The sequence below is a fragment of the Aptenodytes patagonicus genome, chromosome 2 (genome assembly GCF_965638725.1).
Source record: "Aptenodytes patagonicus chromosome 2, bAptPat1.pri.cur, whole genome shotgun sequence".
In the NCBI taxonomy this organism is placed as follows: domain Eukaryota; kingdom Metazoa; phylum Chordata; class Aves; order Sphenisciformes; family Spheniscidae; genus Aptenodytes; species Aptenodytes patagonicus.
This window is the reverse complement of record NC_134950.1, coordinates 140,067,864-140,091,987: the sequence shown is the minus strand read 5'-3', so window position 1 is coordinate 140,091,987 and position 24,124 is coordinate 140,067,864. Positions and strand designations below refer to the sequence as shown.

Genomic DNA, 24,124 nt, shown 5'->3' with positions numbered 1-24,124 from the left:
TCTGTAATTTTTATAGGTCAGTCCATAAAACTGCTGAACTTAGATGACACTGAAGATCCTGAGATGACGATACCAATATAAAACGTGTTATTTCAACTTTCTAAAGGACAGTTGGAGAGGGAGGGATAGCACTCTTTTTTTTAACAATAGCTTTCTGGCTAGAGCACCAAAGAATCAAAAACCTGAGGCCCAGCTACTGCGTCTAACTGGTGTACATGATCTATGCAATAGAACAAGGTGCAGGGCTCTCTCCCCTAGAACTAGTGAGATGGTATATCCAAGCAGGCCTGTACTATGTGGAGATAGTAGCTTCTGTCCTTAAAGCCATATAGCTAGTAAACTAACAAGCGCCTTCCCTCAGCAGCCCAACATGAAATAAGAGGTAGCATGGGAATGTCCCCCCATGTCTCAGTGCATGATATAGGAGCGCCAGAATCTTTGTATATGAGCCTCAGTTCCTTGTAAGAGCTAGGGAAAGAAATGTCCTAAAGGGGAAATAAAAGAGAAACCGAACTCTCATACGTTTCCTAAGGAACTAAACTCATAGATTTCTTTATCTGATCATCACACTTTTTTCCATTTAAAAACTGGTCATTAATCATTTGCTTTCAGGTAATTTTGGGAGAAAACTGCAGTTTTGCCTCTAGAGAAGACAAAAGCTCATGATTCTTTTATTGGTCTCCTCATATTTTTCTGAAATTTGAGCTCTTGCAGGTTCAAATAAGTGGCTACATAGTTGGCTACACATCAGAATTTATTTTGATTTTATGTTTTTTTTCCAGACTGGTTTTGGCTACACATCACTGAGATATCATCCTGATACTTATGCAACCAAATACATTTTGGCTTCCAAACAAAGAGCCCTCTGAAGCACACACTTAGAAATCAAATCTTAAACTTTGGTTGAGAGAAAGCTAACATCAATCTTTGTCATTGTCTCAGGAGGAATTCCTAGCTACTTTCCAGCGAACTTCAAGGAAAAACTGTATTGTAGTTAGAATTAGTGGGGAGAGGTTGGACCATACATGTTTTTTCCTTTGTAAGATGTAGAAAACAGAGCGGGGTACATGTACAATAATGCAAGGAGCAATTGCAATAAATGCATTAAGCTCCCCAGCAGAGAAAAAACATTTCCTGAAAAATGAATAATATAACATAAAATAAGCCTATATCTAAATTCATACAGATGCAGTAGTTTAGACAAACAGTTCATGTATTTTTTTTCTCAGAGGAAATAAATACATTCAACAGCATGGTTTCCTTATGTAACACAAAGTCTATTCTCTTAACAATGGTATAGCAAAAAGGATGGGCTCCACAGAAAAGTATATGCCATTTCTATCCCCTTTAAAATGGTACTTCAACTGGACAGCGGTAATTATCAGTAATAATTTATTGTTTCCTCAAGGCAGTAATTGAAATGTAAGAACTGTCTCTTTTTCCAGGTTTGTCCTCAATTGTGCAGGCAGCTTCTGCTAGCATTATCAATCAGATAGCAGGGATTTTGCACAGAGCAAGCAATCAAGACAAAAAAAGCACATGTTATTGCCAGCATCCTTCCATAAGTTCTCTTCTGTAATCTGGCAACTGAAAAATTACATGTCTTTTTCTTGAACAAGTAACTGCCGAGTTCAGTACTGTTGCTCTACACTGAGCCATTGCTGTAGAAGAGGTAAAGATAATGATACCTCTTAACTCCAAAAGGTTTCCTGGAATAAATCTCACAAAATCCCCACTGTTCTGCCTTCACACAGTGTGTGTTCACATGGTTCTCCTCTCATTGCAGCATCTGAGCACTTACCATAGAGAATTAGAGTTTAGGCACTCTTCCCGCTGTTCAGCTGTACACCGCGGTGTATCTGGTAAACATGAACTATCACAACCCTTTTCTGTCATCCTAACGCGTATATTATCAGCTGCCACGCCTGTTAGCACCTTACTGAAGGTGCTCCCTTTTACTTTTTTCTGTATCTTTTAATTCTACTACAGACATAAAGCTCATGAAAGTGATCCAGTACCCTGGTTTGGAGAATTACTCCCATCTGTAGTGGGATTTCTTCCTTGTCACATTACTGTTTTGTCATATTTACAAGGTGCAAGGCTACAGCAATTCATCTACTTAAAAACACAGGTCTTCTTTAGGGAAGCAAAATTAGTAAAATTGTATATTAAAACATGTTACTAAGACTATATTCAACAATAAAGAGCTTAAATTTCTTCAACATCTTCTCCAAATGCTCGGTTAACCTCTATAATTTATCGGAGAGGAATGAAAACAGAGAGTTCTTAGAGATACACCTTTCTTGTGTTGTCTGTAAACAGTTACTCAAAGAACCTCCTTTGAGCGAGCTCCTCCCTATCCCATCCTATCCTATCCTATCCTGATTGCTGTTTACCTGCCCTCACTTCGTATGTGTGAGCACTGAAAGAAGACACTAAATAATTTCCTTCATTTCTCCTTTAAACAGTAAGGATTTTTTAAATATTAGTTCTATCGTATAATTCAATCAGCACAGTCAAGACTTCAGCTTTAAATAAAACCTCCTTGGTATGAGCTCTCAAAAGCGCAATGGAAAATCTTCCCAAATTTTTAAAGAATAATTGGTTACTTTATACATTTTAGCATCAAAACAAACATTGGTTTTTCCTCAGCAATAGAGACTATAAACCTGATACATCATCATAAATAAATGATCACATTGGGTAAAGGGATGCTGGGACTGCACCTTTTGAGTATTTTCCAAACTTTTGAAATAAATTACTTTTTATTCCATCCTAACCTGTGGGAAAAAACAGCATGATTGAAAACTGAAAATGCAGTGGGTGTTGAACTATATAATAACAGTGTGTGAAGATGTTACGTAAGTAAATTGAGTTAATGCTGATGACAATGGTTGTCTTTTAAACCGAAAGATTCTCTTTCTATCGCTGAAGAAGTGAAAGTAAATAAATCAGTTAATGTTTCTGACTATTGTAATTTTTGTTACTCATTAAAAAAGTTCCTAATTTTTTTTGTTCAGCTTTCTTCCCAGAGATAACAGTATCCTTACCGTGCAAGGAGTTTGCATCCAAGGTTCCCCATCTATCTGCATAGGCAGAGACTTGCTGGTCCTAAAGGGATATATTTCATGGTATAAGAAAAAGTAACTAGACAAAATTGATAAATATATTTATTAAGGAGGTATATATGTGATGGCACACACATATAATCCTGATTTACCCATAAGCTTCCATGTAATCTCCAGTATGACCCAACATGCTTACAAAAATAACCTAGTCACTTAGTAGGCTTAGTCTGATTTTCAACACACAAAGCAAAAACATTGCAAACGTTCACACATCTTGCTAGTAATACGCTACTCCCTCATGGGAGAACAGTCTAATTTGTGAAATAAAGAGTGAATTACGCAAGAACTTCAGGAATAAACCTTATTAACTGAAAAGACAAAGGAACCTCTGCTATTTTTTATAATTTAGACTGACTACTATAAAGGAAATAAGAAGTAAATTTTATCTCTATCATCACCATTTATTAGAACCGTAAAAGATGTTTTTACGCTTCTGTCTAAATCTGGGTTAGACAGAGCACGCACAGAACATGACAGTTGTACTATATTCAGAGGCTTTAACATACCATGTTATAAATTTAAATTGTTAGTAAAGGGGCACTGATTTTAACATAAAGCTACAGCCAGCGTTCCCTGTCTAGTTTTGGATACCACATTAAGAAAAGTATAGACAAATGAGAAAGGAAAAAAAAAAAAAAAAAAAAAAAGATCTTTTCGGGTCTTTTCCAACCCTATATTTCTGCATTGTAATAGTTTGCATACAAGACTATTAGAAATAACATGGAGTAGATAAATCTAATAATGGAAAAATGAGTCAACTGAGCACTCATGTTGGTCAATGGAAATTCTGGCTTGGACGTTATTTGAAAACGACTAACAGTTCATGGGATTATCCACTGTTATCTATGGCCATAAGTGGGGGAAGGGAAGAAAGTTCAATGAGCTCTCACTTTATAGGTTTGGAAGGGCTCTGAATATTTTGCAGTTGTGGTCCTGCTGATGTGGGATTATAAAAATTATCTCTTGGTATCCAGAGAAGGTTGGAATGCTTCTGTGATCTTATTTCTCTTCCTCATTCACATGAGAGAGTACTATTGAAGTCAACATCACCCAGTCCTTGAGGAGAATCTCAAAAATATGCCAGGCACTTTGGCAAATCCTACTTATTTTCTTAAAGTTTTTATTGCTGTTCTTCTGTTTTATGCTCATTTGAGGCTTTTGGGGCTTATAATTGTATAGCTTATGATTTTATTAAGATTTTGGAAAATTCTTCCTGAGAATTTCTTCACTGAGGAAGAGTTGACCATCTCTCTCTTTTCCAGTCCTTATCTAATCCAAAAGTTAGAATAATTATTTCCTCCTTGAGTCCTAATCCAAGTTTCCTCTATTGTGAATGTTCTGGTCACTTTTAGCATAGTAAACGATAAAACACAACTAAATTAGCATGCTCTACCATTAGCAGCTTACACATACCAACACATTTATTAATAGTGACTTGTCAGTGTTCAGTAAATAACAAATAAATTAAAAATGGAGCACTTTCACTTCTACAGATCAAAAAAGTGCTTTCCAAATACTAATTACATGCTACTATTGCCTGGTAAGGTATGCATTATAAATGGGTTAAAACATGTCAAAGTAATGGTAAATGACTTTTTGCTCAAAATTGCATGGAGTATATGTCAATAATAAACCCCAAGATGTTCATGCCTTACTCCTTCTGCTCCAGCTGCTTGACAATATTTCTTCATAGGATGAAATGACAGTTGAATACAACATGTGAAGACTGAATGTAAACACCCTTTTTCTAGTTTTTTGACACATTTATAGGAAGGAAGATGTGTGGGCGTAGAATATGGATGGAATAGATATATTTCATATATAAAAATGATACTTTCACAAGCAATAAGTACAGTAATTATGACTATTAAACTACCAAAGAAAGTGAACTGATAATATATGAAACTTTACTGTTTCATTACAACAGTGCAGTTGCAAATTAAAGCTGCTGATACCTGATGACAACAGATGAGCACTGAGCAAGCCGTCTTCCAGCACTTTTCAGTCCTGTGTATATCTGCCCCATCTCCATGGCTCCTTCCAGACCAACCACTTCCATAAGCTGGTCACTTAGATCTGCAAAAGTTGAAAAAACACATTTTATCTAGACAGCATTTGACAGTGGTCATCCTGACTAGCAAGAATTGTCAAAAGACCAGCTGATAATAAAAGATGTGGAGAACAGAAGTGGCAAAAACTATGATTCCTACAAAGTGATTGCAGCTTTAAGATTGGACACATCTGGGCCTGTTGTCACACCATTCTAAAATATCCCGACCAAAATGATTCTAAAGTACAATAATAATCTCAATGGTATATTTTAATACATACATACTGAACAAATAATCTTATTATATAAGAAAATAGGAGAGACTCCTTCATTTAGGTTACCTGACACTCATAGGATGAGATGATTGCCGTTTAGAAATTTATGCTGTCCATTGTTTCAACAGATATGTAAAATCTGGTAAAGGGAAAGTCAGTGCTCCAGATCCAGATCGGATTCTGTTCTATACAATCTTTTCCAGATGATATGTGCAACTCTAATTCAGCTTTTGTGTGCGTGCATTATTATAGTCTTTAATTGTGAGACCACATATTATTTTTTACATTGGGTCTTTGTCTCAATTAGTGCACAGATTCAATGCAAAAAGGGCAGAAAAAAAACTTATATCAGCAACTATTCATCTAGTTTTCCTGAACTTTGTAGTGCTTGTTTGCACCCAATTACACATTTTTGTTTCACACTGCTTTTTGATTACATAGCATTTTGGCATTAAACTTCAAAAATATTTAAATAAATACTGTCTCTGGTAAAATAAATATTAGTTTGCTTGATTTCAAGGAGCAAGGAAAAATTCTGTATAGAATTGCAGATACAAACAGAGATACAACCAGAAACCTAAGCAGTAATATAACAGTCTGGTTTGAGAAGCAACCAAGCAAGGTAATGAAATATCATCCAGAATCAACTAGGGCGTCTTGTATGAAATGTTTTCTATGTTCCTGTTTAAATACATGTTGCCAAGAGCAGATGGACAAGAAAAAGAAACACTTTTTTTTAGCTGTATATTATGTGTGTTTTATAGATTGGCTGTTAATATCCAAGTTTCCAAAAGGTACGCTATTAGGTGAAGCACAGCAATGAGCTAAAATGTTAGAGCCTCTCATCACATTGAAAAAACAAAGAAAGGAGAGCACATTACTCTTTGTATATTTTAAACCCTTCAACCTCTAATGAAGGTAGAATTTCATGCTAATTATCATATCTATGAGGCTAGTCCAAAGTTTCAAAGGGAGTCTTTTCTGTTCACTTCTTTGGGCTTTGAATGAAGGTAATTAACTGAAAGAAGTACTGTGATAAGGGGGAAAAAAAAAGTGCTAAAAGCAAATAGGATTTGTGGTCTGGATTATTCTGCTTCTAACCAGAAAATCTGATACTATCCAAAGCCTTAATTTTTCTTCTTATAATTTCTTAATATTCTTTGCTATTTTCATTTTCTCATCACAGTGAAATCAGTTCCGTATAATATTAATGAAGCAAAAATAAACCCTATTCTTTCCTATTAAGGAAAAACAATAAGATGGACAAAAGATTAAAATACACAATATGATTAATTTTAACTATACATTTTTATAGTTTGCATCCCTGTAACACATGTAAACCCAATTTTGTATGTCTGGCTTTCTGCTAAATTGTTTTTCTGTTAAAATGTTTTCCTTAAGTTACTCACTTCTAAACTTAACTCAGATTTAAACAAACTCTGCTTTTCTCGATAGCCATAGGGATTTACATGGGAGACTCCTACTCATTTGCAAAAGCTATTATATTATAAAAGCACACAGAATTTTATAGATGTACTAAATCGTTAAAATGTTTCCAGCCAAAGAAAATATCAAATTCCTATTCACTGGGTTATTAGAAAATTATTATTTTTTAAACGGGAGAATAATTAAGAACAGATTTTTATTACTGACAGCTCAGGCAACATATGCAAGATTCAGAATAGTGACATTTGCAGTGATATAAATTTGATGCATCATTTTTCAATAGCTGTGAGATTAGTGCCAGTAACAGCAGGTAACTAAGGGCCAAATCCTGCCCTTTGATCTATACCACACATCTCAAAAAATGTGGTATATTAAACATTGGAAGATGAAACTGAACAATACTCTTATCTACCAAAAAAGTGAAGCCTTTTCAAAAACTTCACATTTGCAGTGGCACATTCCCAAAGTGGGGTTATTTTAGGCCAAATATGAATATTTTTAGAATCAATCTTAAATTAGACATAACCTTCCTTCAGAAGCAGTAAAAACTAAAGCAAATGTAACATGCAATTATCGACTTAGGGTTAGTCTGCGCTCCTGCCCTTGCTAATACATTCGATGTGATGGTTTTGCATAGTCATATCCGTTTCAACAAATCCTTGAGCTGTATTGACTTTGATAACAACTCAGAGTGAGCAAAAGTGGAAAAAGGAGCGTGTATATTTTAGTCCCATTCTTCAAAGATGTTACATGGCTATAGGTACACTGGTTGAATATAAAGGGTCAAGACAGCAATGAATGGATTACATTTGTTCTTAAAAGGTCCCCACCAAAGACTCTGAAAGAGACTAAGCTCTATTCAAAGAGATCAGGTCTTCCATTAAATTAAAAGTTAGGAAAGGGGAAGTCATTCTTCATTCTGGCGGTAGGTTATCACTGATTTCTCAAAAAGATCTGTGCTGGCCTCCATACTGCTCAACATATTCCCCTAAATAATCTGGAAACAGAAGTAGATAGTGAGTTACTGAGGTTTCAATGAAGTAAAGACAAAAGCCAATTATAAAAAAAGTTTTGGTATTTTACAGTACTGAGTAATGGGGCAATACAAAGGCAGAAAATTCAATACATGCAACTTAATGCCCATGAGGGGAAACAGAGCTAACAACATATATGTAGACTGTTTTATGCATATATATTACATTTGAAAATAAATATGGTGTGTGTCTGTGTGTATATGTCCATATATACATGTATATTTATTTTGCTGGGCTACAATTAATACTGTCAGTCAGGAATTAGGATTATGGAGTTACTGTGGCTACTTCTATGAAAATATCAGCTCAGTGCTCAATAGTGATCAAATATCATCAAATGTTATGATTGGTACATCCATACATTATGGGAGTTTGTAGTTCCGCCCCACTCAGCAATGCACAGGAAGATATAAAATAACTGGAAATGACAGAGCAACAAACACAGTAACAAATGTGGAACAGCTTTTGTATGAAAATAAATTAGACTAGGACTCTTCAGGAAGTAAGGAGATGAATAGAGGAAAGATAATATAAGCAGAGAAAATAATGAGTGTCATGGAGTAGGTGAAGACAGTACTGTAATTCAGTATTTCTCAAAATGCAAGAATTAAGGAGTTTCATAGCACTTCTAGAACAAGCAGGAAATCCTTTTTATGTAATATGTTGTTATACCATGATACCATACTAGATTTCAAAATTTCCTAAATCACAAATTGATACATATTTGGTGGGGTATCTTAATGGAAGAATCACTGTAAGTTTGCCCTCATACTTTATTTCTAATCATGCAATACAGGTTGGTGTTAGAGGTCAGATACTGAGCTACACGAACTTGTGGGTTGACTTAGTATCACTGTTCATGTTGTCTTCTTATACATCTTATAAATTGTAGACCAGAATAATGAATGCTGCTGTTCACTCAACACTTAAAACAGCTTATAATGTGGACTTTTCCATGACATGTAACCCAACTGTGCCTGAGACCTAATTCATCAAGTCACTTCTCTTAGATCCTCAAATTATATTCTCAAGTTACACAGTCGTGTGTGCATCTGTGTGTGTCTCTACCGACTATAGAGCAAAAAAAGTATCTCTTTTTAGGCATGTTGTATTTCTTCTGCGTTCTACAGATTTTATTCTAAAGAGAAAATAATTAATTGGCGACTGTACCGATAAAATTCTCCAAAGCATGCTTCACCTATTATAACCAGTTTTAGGAGGTTTAGGTTTAGGGAACTGAAGGTTAGATTTTCCAAAAGAATTTAGCAGCTAACAGCTAACAACAGCAACTACCAGATACTGAGCAGCTTTTCGATCTAACCAGGTCATTTAGTTGCCTAAATGAGAGCTGAAGTCTCATAGGTAAGCTATCATGGAGAGCATCTCAGTATTCGTGCATTAGGAAAGTGTTTTTTGACTGGTGCTTTGGGGTTCTTAAGTCCGTTTGTTCTACTTTGAGCTCTGTGAAAGAGCTGAAGGCTCTGGCTTGTTTTCTATGTGAATGAGCCATTAGAGTGTGTGGGAATGTTTTCACAGCACCATGCCTCTCCTGCCCTCTTCCACAAACCAAAGTACTTCACGTGTCTCCTCACATTAGCCCGGTCAGTAAACAAAGCCAGCTCTCCCAGGGGAGCGCTGCTGTCAGCAGATGGTGACTAGCATGCAGAGGGGCATCTGACCCCTTGCACTCATTCCTGATGAGGAGATAAAGTCGCTAGGGAGAGGACTGTCCATTCCTTCCCATCAGGCAGCAGGAGAAAGAGAAGTCCAAACAAAAACTTGCACAAGTGGCAGACAAAACACTGTATGTGAATATAAGCCCTTTATAGCACTTCCCCAAGGCATGAAGAAACACACTTGTAGACTTTAAAGTTTCCCAGTGAAGAATTTACGTTATCCATTAGCTTGGCATTAGCTGAACGCTTCAATATGCAAAGTGAACACACAAGAGAAAAACACATTTGGAATTCATCTATGAAGATAAAGCAAGGAAAGCAAAACGGGGTAGGGGGTGGGAAGAAGCATGGTGTGATTAGAAATACTGATTTACATAGAGAACTTTCCCTCTGTAATGGAACTGGGTTTGATATCCAATTTATCTTTGCAATATATAAATATTGCTGTCCTGGCAAGAGATTGAATGACTCTATTATAACTTGGGGTTACTGCACTCACTCAGGCACATTTGCATAAAAACACTGTTGGTCAGTGGTAAATCTGTCTCTGGCAGCAGTTTGTCTTCGAAGAGAAGGGGCTCCATGGCTTACTAAATATAATCAAACCCTAGTAATCATCACGCTGGAAATTTTTTGGTTCCAGTTAAAATACTGGATAAGAATTTGAAAACTGGTATGATGCCAGAGGATCCTTGAAAAACTCCTGAGCTCAATGCTCTGCACCACATGAATGCTTCAGTATCTCCCTAGAACACGGCATGTATTAAATCTACAGTTACCCATTATGCAGGAATGTGGGGTCGCTTCCATATGCAGGGATAGGGACTGCTGTTGTATAAAATGCTAAAAATGGGTTTAATGTCACAGTATTCGCCCGATTTCAAATGAACGGCTTTTTCTAGATTCCCGGCTACAAGACATCAGTAAATCAAGAGCAATCTGTACATCCTGTTTTTTGTTATGCTTTGCTTTAGAGAAGCTACCTGAAGCTACCTGAGATATATGCCTCAACGTTTATAATTGTTTATATCTGAGTTGTACCTGGAGGTCCAGATGATGTCAAGGCTCTGTTTTGTTACTGATTCACAGACATATAACAAAAGACAGCTCTTGTCTCCAAGAATTTATAATATAGACAAATAAAACAGACAAAGCATCAGGGAAAAATAATACTATTATGTCCATTTTACAAAGTGAAAATTATACACAGACAAGTTTAGGTCCTGCAAAAGGTTTGTTCTCATACACAGCTGGATATATTGTGTGTAGACCTACAAGAGCCATATTATTATTTCTATCACGTAAAGTTAAGCACATGAGTTTGCAGAACTGACCTGGCCAAGATCACATGTGAAGTTTGTGGCAGACAGGAAATAAATCAGCAACTCCTGAATTTTAACCCTCTGCTTTAAAAGTCTATTTTCCCTCTTAATATTGACTTCGAGGATATATATCAAGTCCTACATCTATAGTATTTGACCCACTTTTGAGTATTTTGCATCATTGAGTTTGCTCGTGAACATTAAAAATCTCAGGTGGCTCCATACATCTATTTCATGCCAGTACTGATTCTCAGCTCAAGTCTTGACTTCATATTTTTTTCCTGTTTTTAAAACAAAACAAAACAAGCTAAGCCTGCCTCTTAGTGTGAAGAAAGGAAGATATATCTTTTTCACCCTGGTGAGAAATTCAGATATGGTGATAATAAATTAAGCAGGTATTTTATATATATAAACACACAATAAGGCACACACATTTTATACCTATGTGGACATACACACACGTGATACATACCCATATTTATGCATATGTGAGAAATTCAGTACATTTTTGCTCTACCATCTGAATTGATGATGCACTAAATAGCTTTAATGGGGTAAGAATGCAAGGATGCTATTTTTGACACTTAAAATGAATGCAATCAATAAAATCCTGTCTCTGCTGAATTCAGTGGCAAAACTCTTACTGACTTCAGTAGGGCCCAGATTTCACCCAGCATCTTGGGTCTTGCATCAGTCTAGCACAGAGACTTCATCCTTAGATGGAATCATTTAACAGATACAGCTCAGCCTACTACTGTGTAATGGATTTTTTGTGTGTATATAATAATCTCCTGACTCTCATTAATCATTGAATGACAAGTTTCCCAAAAAAATAGGAGGGCAAACAAGGAAGAATCAGTCCTTATAATTAACTATTTTATGAAACTTTTTAAAGTGCACAGAAGGCCTTTGTAAAACTTTTCCTTAAGTGAACTTTTTTTTTTTCCAGCTTACCAGGGGGAAGGAGAGGACAGTTCTTAATAGAAACGTTTTTGATTAATAGTAAAAGAAGAAAAATAAAAAAAAACCCCACAACCCACCCCAGAGCATTCAAATTAAATCACTTCCACCCAAAAACTACTCCCAAATACCAATGTTCAGATGTTCAACATTTGAAACAAGAGGTTTCATCTTCCAGTTTGAGAGATCATTATGGATCAGTCTTTTATGGTAAAGCTTGGCAGACAAAATGTATTTTTTTTTATAGATTTATTCTTTTAATAGTTTGAGGTACAATTGCATTGAACATGCTGCTGCACCAAAAAGCCCCCTATTATTTTAATCTGTATTCTTTTAAAAGTTATTTGTTCAAAAGGATTTCACTGTGTTACTCTTATACCCCCTTCATCCAACAGAACAAAAGCCGTTCTATGAAAGGAGTCTAAACTTGGACAAACCGTAAAAAAAAAAAGCAAAGTTCCTCTCTGTTTTTATCAAATTTGATTGCTGCAGCTGTTCCCAGTTTCTGTATTTTAAAAATAGCCTTATTCAGTGCCTTGTTGGCTAAAGGCCAGAGTACCATTAGAACATGCTGTACGGAAAACCTCTATTCAGTTACAGATACAGAAATATATTTAAGATCAGTGGGGGTCATCTGCAGCAAACACTTGTATGGGGGAAAATGGAATTTTAATGTGCTTGGACTGCTCACCACTTTTAACAGATATTTAAGAACTTCAAACCGGATATCTTTCTATTTGTATTGGTACTATCATATTACTGAGCATCAGGTACAATACAATATGAACAAGTCAAGATCATTTCAACTAACAAAAATAGATCTAATTCTCAAATTACTCCTTAGTAGTTCTGGCATTCACTTTAAATGGCTCCTAGTAATATTGGATATTTGATTAGCCTATAAAAATGCCACAGCCTAGAAAAGAAAAATACAGTAATATTGATGGAAATGTAGAAATCTGATCAATTAAAACCAGCTTTGATTTGTACATTTCTAAGAGGACTAGCACTAACAGGGGATAAATGTTCCCTTTCTGCAGGGTAGCAAACTCTAATAATGGCATTATCGCTATATTTATCCACCAAAAAGGTTTTTAGTTATCTGCCAGAAAGAAATCTTCATTCCATTTACATGAGTATTAAAACTCTTTTTGATTAAAGTGGTAGTGATTTTGGTCCAGGAGCTCAGAAACCTCCCAAAGATGATCTTCATTTCTCTTTCTCTTCATGAGGACCAATTCCATTTGCTTCCTCTACCATGCTAGTATTCCATGGTGTTTGGAGACCACAGTAGGCAGAACAGATACTGGTTTGAACAGCAGCAATTTCTAGTTATTAACCAAGAGCCTAACCCCAGGAAAGTATTCTGAAAATCAACGGGATGTATCATAGATCACTTTTAGCCATTTCTGATGGTCTAGAATGCCTGCATTAAAGTATTCGAGGTTATGTATTTCTACTGCAGCTGGGGGAGGAGTCTTCAGCATGGCAGAGATATCCAAGGTCGTTATTTGGATAGGTACTAACAGGAAAGAAAACACAGCAGTGATGACATCAATATAGTCTATATGAGCTTGCTGAGTCTCCAAGCTGGTTGGCCTCCTAAGTTTCTGTGCCCTCACTCTCTCAGTACCTGGGTTAATTTAATTAAATAAATGCTACAATCACACTTTGGATTCCAGTTTCAATTACAAACGTTCACACCTTCTCTTTGTACAGAAGGAGCATCAGGCAATTGAATGAAGTCAAATCCAGTGAACTCTGGGGCAGGTATTTGTATCATCTAAGTAAATCAGACAATCTTCCTAAACTTCCTGCAGCCAGTGAGGGTAAGGAAGCTTTGATTTAGTTCCCCACTAAACTAAATGTGTTTGGTGTTGTCCGAGGTGGCCTAGGATTTCCAGGACATTCACAAAGGACTAACAAGCCTGACACAGGAGCAACAGAAGAAGCAGATGAAAGGATGGTATCTTGAGAGGAACTCTAATGGTGTTAGGAACTTATATATGGAGAGCTGAAGAAAGCTCAGAGTTTTCTCCAGGCAGTGATTCAGAGGAAGAGTCTAAGAAGTCTGGTTTTCTGGAGTAGCATGTTTTTCTCTCTGTTATCACCAAGAGGAATCTTGGGAGACAAGCTAGCGTGCTTGGTCAACTTAGCAGTGTGTCTAAAGCTAACTTTCTGCTAAATCTACCACCCCAACATTACCACGTGTGTTGGCTCCTTTGTGGAGGCTAAGGCCTGCAGAAGTGATACATCCTCTACTTACTCATTGTTTGATGGGACACAAGTGTACTTGCTACCTCCAGGACTAAGCTCCAAGTATGTGAGCAGATTTTCCCAATGCTTACTTTCCTTGAATTTGTTCTGTTCTCATAATTTGCCATTGTGGGTTTTGGTCTCTGCTATCTAACCTAGTTACAAACAAGCAATTGCAGATATTTTTCTTCCTATCTGAACTACACGCATTGTTAAAAATTCAGTATTTTTTGTGCTATTAGTGGTTTACAAGAAGATAGTTCTGGGATATGCAGAAACATTTGTTACTGGAGAAACCAAAGGGGAAAGTTACCTCTAATAGTGCTGCAAGAAAAAGAAATGTCTGCTTTGATGTGCTTTACATGGAAAGACATTTCAAAGGATCACAAAGAAAGCAAAAATAAATTTCTTATTATACCTTTCAATATTTTAAGTATTGACTGACATCAAACCACTTTTCAATAGCTTTTCTCAACAGTTATTTACAAGACACATCAGAAAAGGTATTTCCATAACCATGATCAAGACAACTACAGAACAGTTCCAAATTTATTCTCAAGGACAAAAAGACCAGAGTCAGCTACAAGTATCACAGTAGTGAGTAATAACTCAAGTTATTTTTAGTGCTCTGGTCCTGAACAGTATCAAATAGAAAAAACGAACTTTATTTCATTCCAAACAAGAAAAGACAACTTACAAACAAAACTGGATCTAGCTAGAATTTATTTGGTTATGATGTGCTGCCACAAGTTGAAAGCCACAATCTTTTACTAAAAAATGATCTGAACGCACACTGTTCAGCTAAAATACCACTCACGATGTTTCAGGTATCGAAGAAATACAGAAGCAAAGTCCTTGCCCAGAGCTAACTCATCCTGAGATCCTGAGCTGAAAATCTATACTGAAATGTGGAGCCTTACTGAATTTATCTTTAGAGAGATTTGACATGGTAAAAAAAATATATCCTCATGGAGTTTAATGCAAAATAGGAGACTTCGAAAACTAAGGGAATGATTCTCATCTTATTTTCATTCTCATTTTTCACTCTCATTTTTATTCTGAATGATGGAGAGCAAGACAAAGTGCATAAGAAACAGATAAAGAGATCAGACTTGTATGAATACATGTGCATTTTAGTTGTTTTCAGACTGGACTATGCTAAACCCGAATATGGCAATCCTACTCTGAACAGTACTCATCACATCTGGAGTGTGTGTGAGTGATCTTTCTTCCTGAAAGAAGTTCTGCCGTAATTCCTGACCAGCTATGTTCAGACAGTTCCAGAGGGTGGACAAGCCTCCTGGTTATTTACTGGCATTGTGATAGGGTGGCACTTCAGGAAAGGTTTTTTACTTTCCAACTTCACTAATTCATCTTCATTTATGTATCTTTGTTTAAATTCCTTTTCTAGGCATTGGGGCCAAAACGGAAATAGTACATATATAGGATTACTCTTTTTCAGTTCAGACAGATGAACTTGAGAAGGTCCTGGGGTTCATTTAGTGCGTGGGATTCTAGATGGGCCATGACGGGACATGCTGTTGTGTTGTTTATGTTGTTAGTTCTATTGTATGTGCTATTTGCACAATATATGCCATATATTGTTTGCCAATACTTGTAGGGAGAGTTAATATCCTTCATCATGCCAACTGATACAGAGGGAAAAGACACCTTTCAGGCTGACAAGTCCTGCCTCCAGTCCAAAACAGACAGAGCAAACCTCAAATTGAATTCGAGTTTGGAGCAATCATTCTGGGTTTGTTTTCATTTTACTAATCAATGACACACTGGAAAGTGAGGGTGGGAGGCTTGCTTTTTGGTTACATATGGAAATTAATCTGGAAGGACAGAAGATTGTTCATTAATATTTTGGAATTTTCACCTTCCAGGTTACTTTAAACAAATGGCTATGAGACAAACTTTTAAAGGACCTTAATTTTGGTGTCTGCCTAACAAGTCATTTAAGCATGGGTATTCAGTGATATCAAATGGACTCCATGCATGTTTCAAGCATGACTGTTAAGTGCTCTGTTTATTCAGGCCTATCTCTATGGTAACTACTTTATAGTACATGATTTCAGAATGCTAATTATAAAGCAATATAAATAAGGTTGTGTACAACAAACAGGTTTGCATTTACATATTTGAGGCGTCTGAAAATTCAGCCTTACTTGTATAATATAATGTGTGATTGATTTTGAAAAATATTTTTCATCGTTGTAGTTCATGCATGGTAATAGTAGCTGAATTTTCTTTTCCATAACACTACTTTGCACTAGGATCAGCAGCACAAGGGGACTGCAATATACTATGGGAATTAAAGAAAGTAGAAGATGCAGGTGCACTAATAAATGGGTGGCCTTTGGATTACAGTATTTATGTGTGCTATGCCGAGTTAAACAGAAACCTAAATGTTACACATAAGTAGTGGTACAACAAGAACATCTGTGTTGGGGGACTGAACTGGCATGGCTAACACCTCCAGTGCCAGGTGCAAAGGAAATTTCAGTACAGCTTGAGTAATTTTGACTGCTAGCATCTGTATATATTGGATTATCTCTGCTCTTCCCTCCATGTTCCACTAGAATATTTGTATTATACATCTGGCTTTAGATTCTAGCATAGCGAAAGACAGGTTGTAATCCTTCCATTCCTGGATCTTAGCCTCATTTTTTTTTTTTATTTGGTCTTGCTTTCCATAGAAGCATAAGGCCAGAGTTACTAGTATTTTCTAAATGTATGGTTAAAGAAAATGAGCATTTTTCCCTGGGAAAGAAAGAAACATTAAAAAGAAGAATCGTACCTTTGATCTATGTAAAGCTGATCAAAATGCCTGTAGAGAAAACTTTTCTTCTCTAAGATACTAAAGGTGGACTAAAACTTCACATTTCTCTGAGAATGTCCCCTCTTCTGAGAAATTCTAGATTTTCATGTAAAGTCACTTTTTAAAAATCAACCTTCAAAATAAAATGAAAATTTTCAGTTCAAGCTCAAGTGACATACCTGATTTATAGAAATATTGATGATACTTGGCAGAAGACTTAAAATACTTGAAAGAACAAGACAGCTGGCTGAAATGATTGCTAAAACCAGTCACTCGTTATGTACTCATTGAAGTCCAATCCTAATAATCTCTGAAATATGTGAAATTCCGGCAGAATCCATTGAGACCATGATCTACTGTATTAAGTGGCTCAGGCTCAATCTTATATTTCTTAATTAGGCAAAGATTTTAGGAATCAATTGTTGTATAAAGCTGAAAACTTACAAAAACTACCAGTGATCATGTTAGTTCAGGTGGAAGTCAATGGCCTGATCACCATTACCATGCATCAACAAAAGCTGAAGCTGTTCCCAAGAAAGGACTGGGAAGAGAAGGAAAAAAAAAACAAACCCAACAAACAACAACAACAAAAAACCAAACCAGAAATATGGAAATATAAGAATAGTGCTTGTATTCTGGCATAACAAAATCTACTCATGTTGGTGCACTGTTAACGTGTCTGAACCACAGCTCTCCATGTTTTATTTGTCCAGCACTTTTAACAAGACCTACATTTCTATTCAAGACAGGAAAAAAATGTCATCAATAGTACAACTGGACATATTGAGCTTTGAAGGAATTTCTTCAGAAATGTTTGTGGAAAACTATTTCTTTCTCTTGGCAATTTCAAATCACCTCCTTCCATCCCCAGCCACTGATTAAACCTCTTGAATATGTCTAATGAATAATTTAAAAAAGGAAAGGACAAATTATTTTAAGTCTACACTTCTCTGGGAATTGGGAGTTTGTTTCACCACATTGTAAATTATCTTTGCTAACTTCTAACAAGGTGCGACAAAAATGCAATAAATACAAATAAATCCACAGGGAAGAGACTCAAAAAACATTACAAAAGCCTGATTTTAGAAAAAAAAAAGCTATAAGAAATTTGCAATCCCTAGTTACTCATCTTTTCTTGTTACTTCAGTTCTAATGCCAAATTCCTTCATTATTTTTTGACCTGATATGAAACACCATCTGGCAAAAGCATGTTGCAATTCTACATAAATGAAATAATTGGATGTTTGCTTTAAAATCTATTTCATAAATAAGTATTATTATACATTAGCAAAACTTATTTCATTCCATTTCTGGGCTGTATTGCTGAGCTATGACTTTTTGTGTGCCTACAGGACCTGGGATTCCCAGGCAGTCTTGCATCTAGTGCTAGGCAGTCATGAGCCTGATGAGCTTCCACAGTCATACAGTATCAGATGCATATGCCCATATGTTTCATTTGTATTTATTGTATGCATTATTATTATTATTGCTACTACTGTTAGACAAGGGTAGTGCCACAGACTCATCAGAATCACTGCCCTGTAGGAAGAGATCACAGCCTAAGGGTCCTGACAGATCTGCGGCAACAGATTACAAACCATACGGCTGACGTGGTTATCTTATAATAGGCCAAATGGCTGTGGTTATTCAGGAGCCATTTCAAAAGCGGATCAGGTGTCCCTGTCATGAGATATCTCAATCACACTTCAAAACATCTTTAGAATAATTTTGGCCAGCCAATTACTTCCAATCTACTACCGCAAAGCTGTCAAGGTCTGAGGAGAACATCCTATTGCTGGAGTCCTACGGATGGACTTTTGTGTCCGCACAGTTTCATTTGCTAGTCTGGGGGATCTTCTGCAGTGTGCGCACCTCCCGAGGCATACATCACGGGAGGAATCAGGCCAGAAGCGACAAAGTCGTCATTGATTAATTGGATACATGTTACAACGTTGCTCCTTGACAAGTTATGACAAGCGTGGAGTAATAGTGAAAAACAAAATATTTGCTAGTGATGAAAAGCGGTATACAAAACAGCAGTTGGTCGTGAGCAAACATTTTGCAGCTATAAAGACCCAGCTGCTTTGGCTGACTAAAATGAAAAGGAACAATGCTTTAGGGGTTGTGAAAGAAGATCTCGCAACTGATGGATTATATGGAAGAAAAGACTTCCTTATAAAGCATGAATACTCAGAGTCCTCTTTTCATCCGTCTATAATATATCTAATTTCTTTGAGTCATGAGTCCTAGGTAAGTGTGCCATGCACTAAATGAAAACCTGTTCATAGACTTTGAAACCAGTTTATTCTGTATGCCTGTTTTTGTCTTTCATTAAATATTCATTTATTGATATTAGGCTTATGAAAAATTTAGCACAATTTTAATCCTCCCCTATATGAATAGGAGAAATTAAAGGAAAAGGGAGTTCATCCAGGTTTATAGGTACGTGTGATACAGCTTGTGATATTTCCAGAAAATGACAACAATATCAGGAATCAATGAAAAAAAAAGTCTTGTGCATCACCTAAATATTTAACTACAATATCAGCTTATGTTAATCATATTTCAAGAGTTGGGTTGAACATGCTGTAATTGTGCCATCAACCCACATGAATCAAAGCTTTATTTAATAACTGTAAAAGCTGCCATTTGCTACTTTTAAAATATCTCATTTCTCACGGCCTTTACTTGATAATGGTCACTAGAGTTACAAAATGCTAAAAATATCAATGTTCTTGAAAATCTTATTTGAGTTCTTACTGCAGAAGCTGAAACATCTGTAACAATGTATGGCAGTTATCAGCTTCTTACACTTTCTGGCAATGTTCAGTTAAAAAGGCTTTAAAAAGTGCAAGTAAAAACATTAGTGTTTTGACTACTTGTAAGAAACTGTTTCGTATACAATTAATATAAAGGGAACTGCCAAGTCAATCTGAGCTTAAAATTCAGGGGTTTGTGTTATTTTGATTGTATTTATTTTTGAATTTGTAAAAAACCAGAAACAAACCCCCAAGCTGTTGCAAAACCTAATACCAATTGAATATTCCAGGTATTTTATTTTAATTAAAATAGAAACATATTGTTAAATTCAACAGATACACAAAATAATAAACAAGCAAGAGCAGAAACATCCCTATACAGTTAATATCTGTAAAACCCAACTAAGATTCCTCATCCTGATTTATGCAAGGAACAGTCAAACAAAACCAAACTCTAAGAACAAGTGTTCTCTCAATAGCAAGCATAGAGAAAGTTCAACAAAAGTTTGACTCAACTCGTATTCAGATATAATGAGAACTGGACCCAGTCCTAAATCTGTTGAATAAATGGAAAAGTATCCTCTCAGAGTAAAATAAAATTAATCAATGCTATTTTGGTTATAGCATGAAAAACAATAAAACAAAAACAAAGAGGAAGATAAAAGGAGAGCAGTGAGGGAAAACAGAGTTAATTGCTAAGACTTGAGATATTTTTTTCCATCATATGTTTTCTTCCAAAATATCCTGGAATATGACATTGCCAATGCTAATTCCCAGTGCTTAAACAGTTCTTTATATCATCAAAGCACAGTATACACACTGAAGTTCATGGCACTTACCATGGAAAATACAATGTACAAGACTATACGAGTCCAGAAAACTGTGGTCTTCACAAGAGGACTGAATTAAGGCTAGACTGTCTGAATACTGGCATTTGCTGTGTTTTGAGTTCTAACTGTAGCCTTAAGATTGTTCTTTTAACTTACTTTTTATGGTCAGTGTACATAAAACACTTCATAAAGTAAATTTACAGAATTTTCCACATGCATATACAATAAACATTTTATATAAATTTTATGTTTATCTAATCCTACTACTTGTCATTTCTTTTCAATTACATTTTTAATCTTTTAATTGGCAAAAGCTGTTGGTTAAAAATTTAATTAAAGCTTTATCAAACTGAAATTACTTTTTTGCTTAGCCCCCATCACACAGATTTTTCTTGCTGCAACACTTCAGCTGTAAAGGCTAAGACAAAGACTGCCTATTGTTTTCCCCGTTTCACGAAATAAGACCATATTTTGAGGTTGTATCATAGGAATCACGACTACTGCTAATAATATGAAGTATAGATCTTTATTTGGGATCTGCTCCAAAGCCTGCCAATTCTGTGGGAATAAAATAACCACCATGTGTTTGGTATCTTAACTTCCTAAATGGATGTAATATCAGATGAGTTGTGTAGAAATTATCACTTAAAGACTTTCATTTTATTTTTATCTAAATATTAATTGCAGAGTGACAAAGACACAGGGAGAAAAGTCAGGGGTTTTGAATTCCATATAACTGCTATGTAACTTCAGGAAAGCCACCATATCCCATTTACAGCCCTGGTCCAACTGTACCTATTGAATTAATAGAACTGTCGAGAGTTGCTATAGGTCTAGTTTCTTCTGGATCTCATGGGAATGGGGAAACCTTAAATTTATATACATTCCCACAAAATTTTCCAATAGCTCTGGTTTCACACATGAAACCAATGATCAGCTGTGATCATCAACGAAGCACTGAGCAGACTGCGAGCTCTCCAGGGCATGGATTGCTTTTTTTGTTTGTGCAGTACTCTGTTCCCTGTAACTCCACTATCTGATTAGGCTCCTTAGGAGGTACTGGAATATACATAAATAATAAGCAAGAGGAGACAATTAAGAAAAATAATAATTGCCACTATTAATCCAAGAGATTAAGATGTAAACTGCACACTTTGTATTGCACTGCTGACTCCCAAGGGAGGTTTGTCAAAGAGAACATACATGCATGCACGCACTAGGCAGTATCACTGAACAGTGCTCCCTCCCCAGTTCAGCAGAAATTCCACCCCAGTGCAGACTGATGATTTACTTTGTATTTTCCTTGGCTGGCTTGTGAAGTGTTCCTCACTTCAGCTCACTCACTCAGCCTTCTTGCAAATGCCAGCTTATTTTTCACAACTATTTTTTCCATCCATGGGGATTTTAATAGGCATGAATGAGTGAATGAGGGCAGTTATGAAGGAAATTCGTAGTATGAAGGAAAACCTTGAAATTCAGTTATTAATTGGGCACCCAGGCTTCACATCTTTTTCAAGCTGACTAGTCCCTGCTCATTTGGACAATGCCAATGATGTCTTTCTAGGCTGACCATCATAAAGCCACTTGTATACAGTAGCATGGCTTTTCTCTGGGCTTGTGAGGGTGCCTGCAGCTCAATAGGACTATTCACATGAACAGATGTTACTCAATGTGAATACTGGTTGCAGAATTAAGCCTGTCCTTGCTCTTCCTCTTGCTACAAACATCAGCTGCTCAGACATCCAGGCTCTTTTTTTTTTTTATGGCTCTTTGCCATACACAAAGCATGTAGATGACAACATTTGTAATTTTAAAAAAAAAAAATCCTCCTATCTTCCATTAGCACTTATATAAACTAGTATTTATATACTCCTCCATATAGTTTCTTGTATGGATGATGATAAAAAATTAAAGTCCAGTTAGCTGTTTGGCATGATATTTTTGGTTTTCACAGATAAACAGAAACCTCTATCTGGCCATTTTAAAGTATATACTTGAATGGATATAGAAGCATGTTGGACCAACACTGAATTTTTATTTTCATACCATGCAACAAAAGGTGATAAATCTAGATTATGTTTGGCTTGATACATTTTATTTTCATCCCAACACAATTATTGTCCATACCAAATTAAATATATCATTTAGAAGTATGTAAAACAGTCTTAATCATTGAAAAAACCCTAAGAATTATTATTTAGACAGACACAACTGTAATATTTATCAAATTTTAATATTAAATATTTCATAATATTTCCTTATCTAACTGTCCTCCTCAGTTTTAACCAAACTGTGACTGTTACAATCTAAATTCACATTTGGTGTAAGACACTCCAACTTAAGACCTGAAATTATGAGTGTTACGCTTGCTTGTAGAAATAGATTAAATATTGTGTTTGAAAATGAACAGTAATAATAATACTTCCCATGCTTATTGCCCTCTTATTTGAAAACTGAAGGCATTTTATTTAGCATTTACTTTTAGGCGATGGCCAAAACCTATTGTTGATATTAGTATCTTTTTGACCGTTTATATTTTTAAATCTCTCCAACTTGATTCTGTGCTGAGAGCACAGCTAAGGCTCAGAAATAAGTTAGAAAAGGTATAAAAAGATCCTTTGATAATGAAAAAGAAAAATACCTGAAGAGAGCGAGCTTCACAAGTAGCAACTATACAACCAGGTTTTAAAGACCCAATCAGGTTTGTGGGGCTTGTTTTTGTTTGTGCACTCTTTCCTTTTCTGCGTTATTTAAAAGTCTTCAGTTATTTCTCTTTGTTACAAACTGTGAACCCAGTAGCCTAGGAATAAAGATCTGGGAGGAAAACTTTAAGGGAAATACATTTCAGATACGGCTAGACCAGGTGGTCCAATCTGCCAGTTTACAACTAATTGGCAAACCATTTGCTCTTCTTCAGACCCCTGGTACATCACCTGTTCTTAATGACTTGTCAGAATTATGGCGAGTGGATCCACAATTTATTCTGACAGTTCTTTAAGAACCCTTGACTGAACATCATCTGGCCCTGCTGATCTATGTATATATTTAGATTTTCTAGGTATTCTTTTACTTCCTTATCACTCATTTCAAATGATCCTCATTAAATGTTAACTCACTGTTCTTCCATGTTTTCGTACTGAAAAAGAAAACAAACCTGAACGCAGGGTGAGGAAGGAGAAGAAGAAAAAAATCCCTGCAAACCCCTCAAAAACCTTGATGAATATTTCCAAAAACCTGCAAGTTCCCTGCTTCTTCTTCTTGGTTAGTACCAAAACATGCTAAATCAATGCAGATGCATGACATAGATATGTCATCTAACAGAGAAAAGTGAGTATTCTTGTTTAGCAGGTACAGCCACGCTTGCCAACAAATGAGGGAATTTGGAGCACTCACTATCCACTTCCTTCTCCTTCCATGCCCACAAATTACACTCAAGGGAAATAATCCGGAAATAGTACTGATAGTTTCTTAAGTACCAGACATACAACTTTGGCCATAATTTACACAACAAAAAAACAGGGTAAGAAGATTCAGAATGACCAACCAACTTCTCCCAACCCAAAC

General features: G+C 36.0%; 1 protein-coding gene across 7 annotated transcripts in view; it reads right to left on the bottom strand.

Annotated features, from left to right (window-relative positions):
- The window catches only part of DGKB (diacylglycerol kinase beta), a 379,491-nt gene that overhangs the window by 9,382 nt on the left and 345,985 nt on the right, over positions 1-24,124 (bottom strand). For all 7 annotated transcript variants that reach the window (XM_076331405.1, XM_076331402.1, XM_076331403.1 and 4 more), the window contains 2 exons: positions 5,084-5,204; positions 3,051-3,111 (listed from right to left, as the gene is read on the bottom strand). In XM_076331405.1, coding sequence (XP_076187520.1) covers positions 3,051-3,111; positions 5,084-5,204 — 182 coding nt within the window. The remainder of the gene's footprint in view (positions 1-3,050; positions 3,112-5,083; positions 5,205-24,124) is intronic.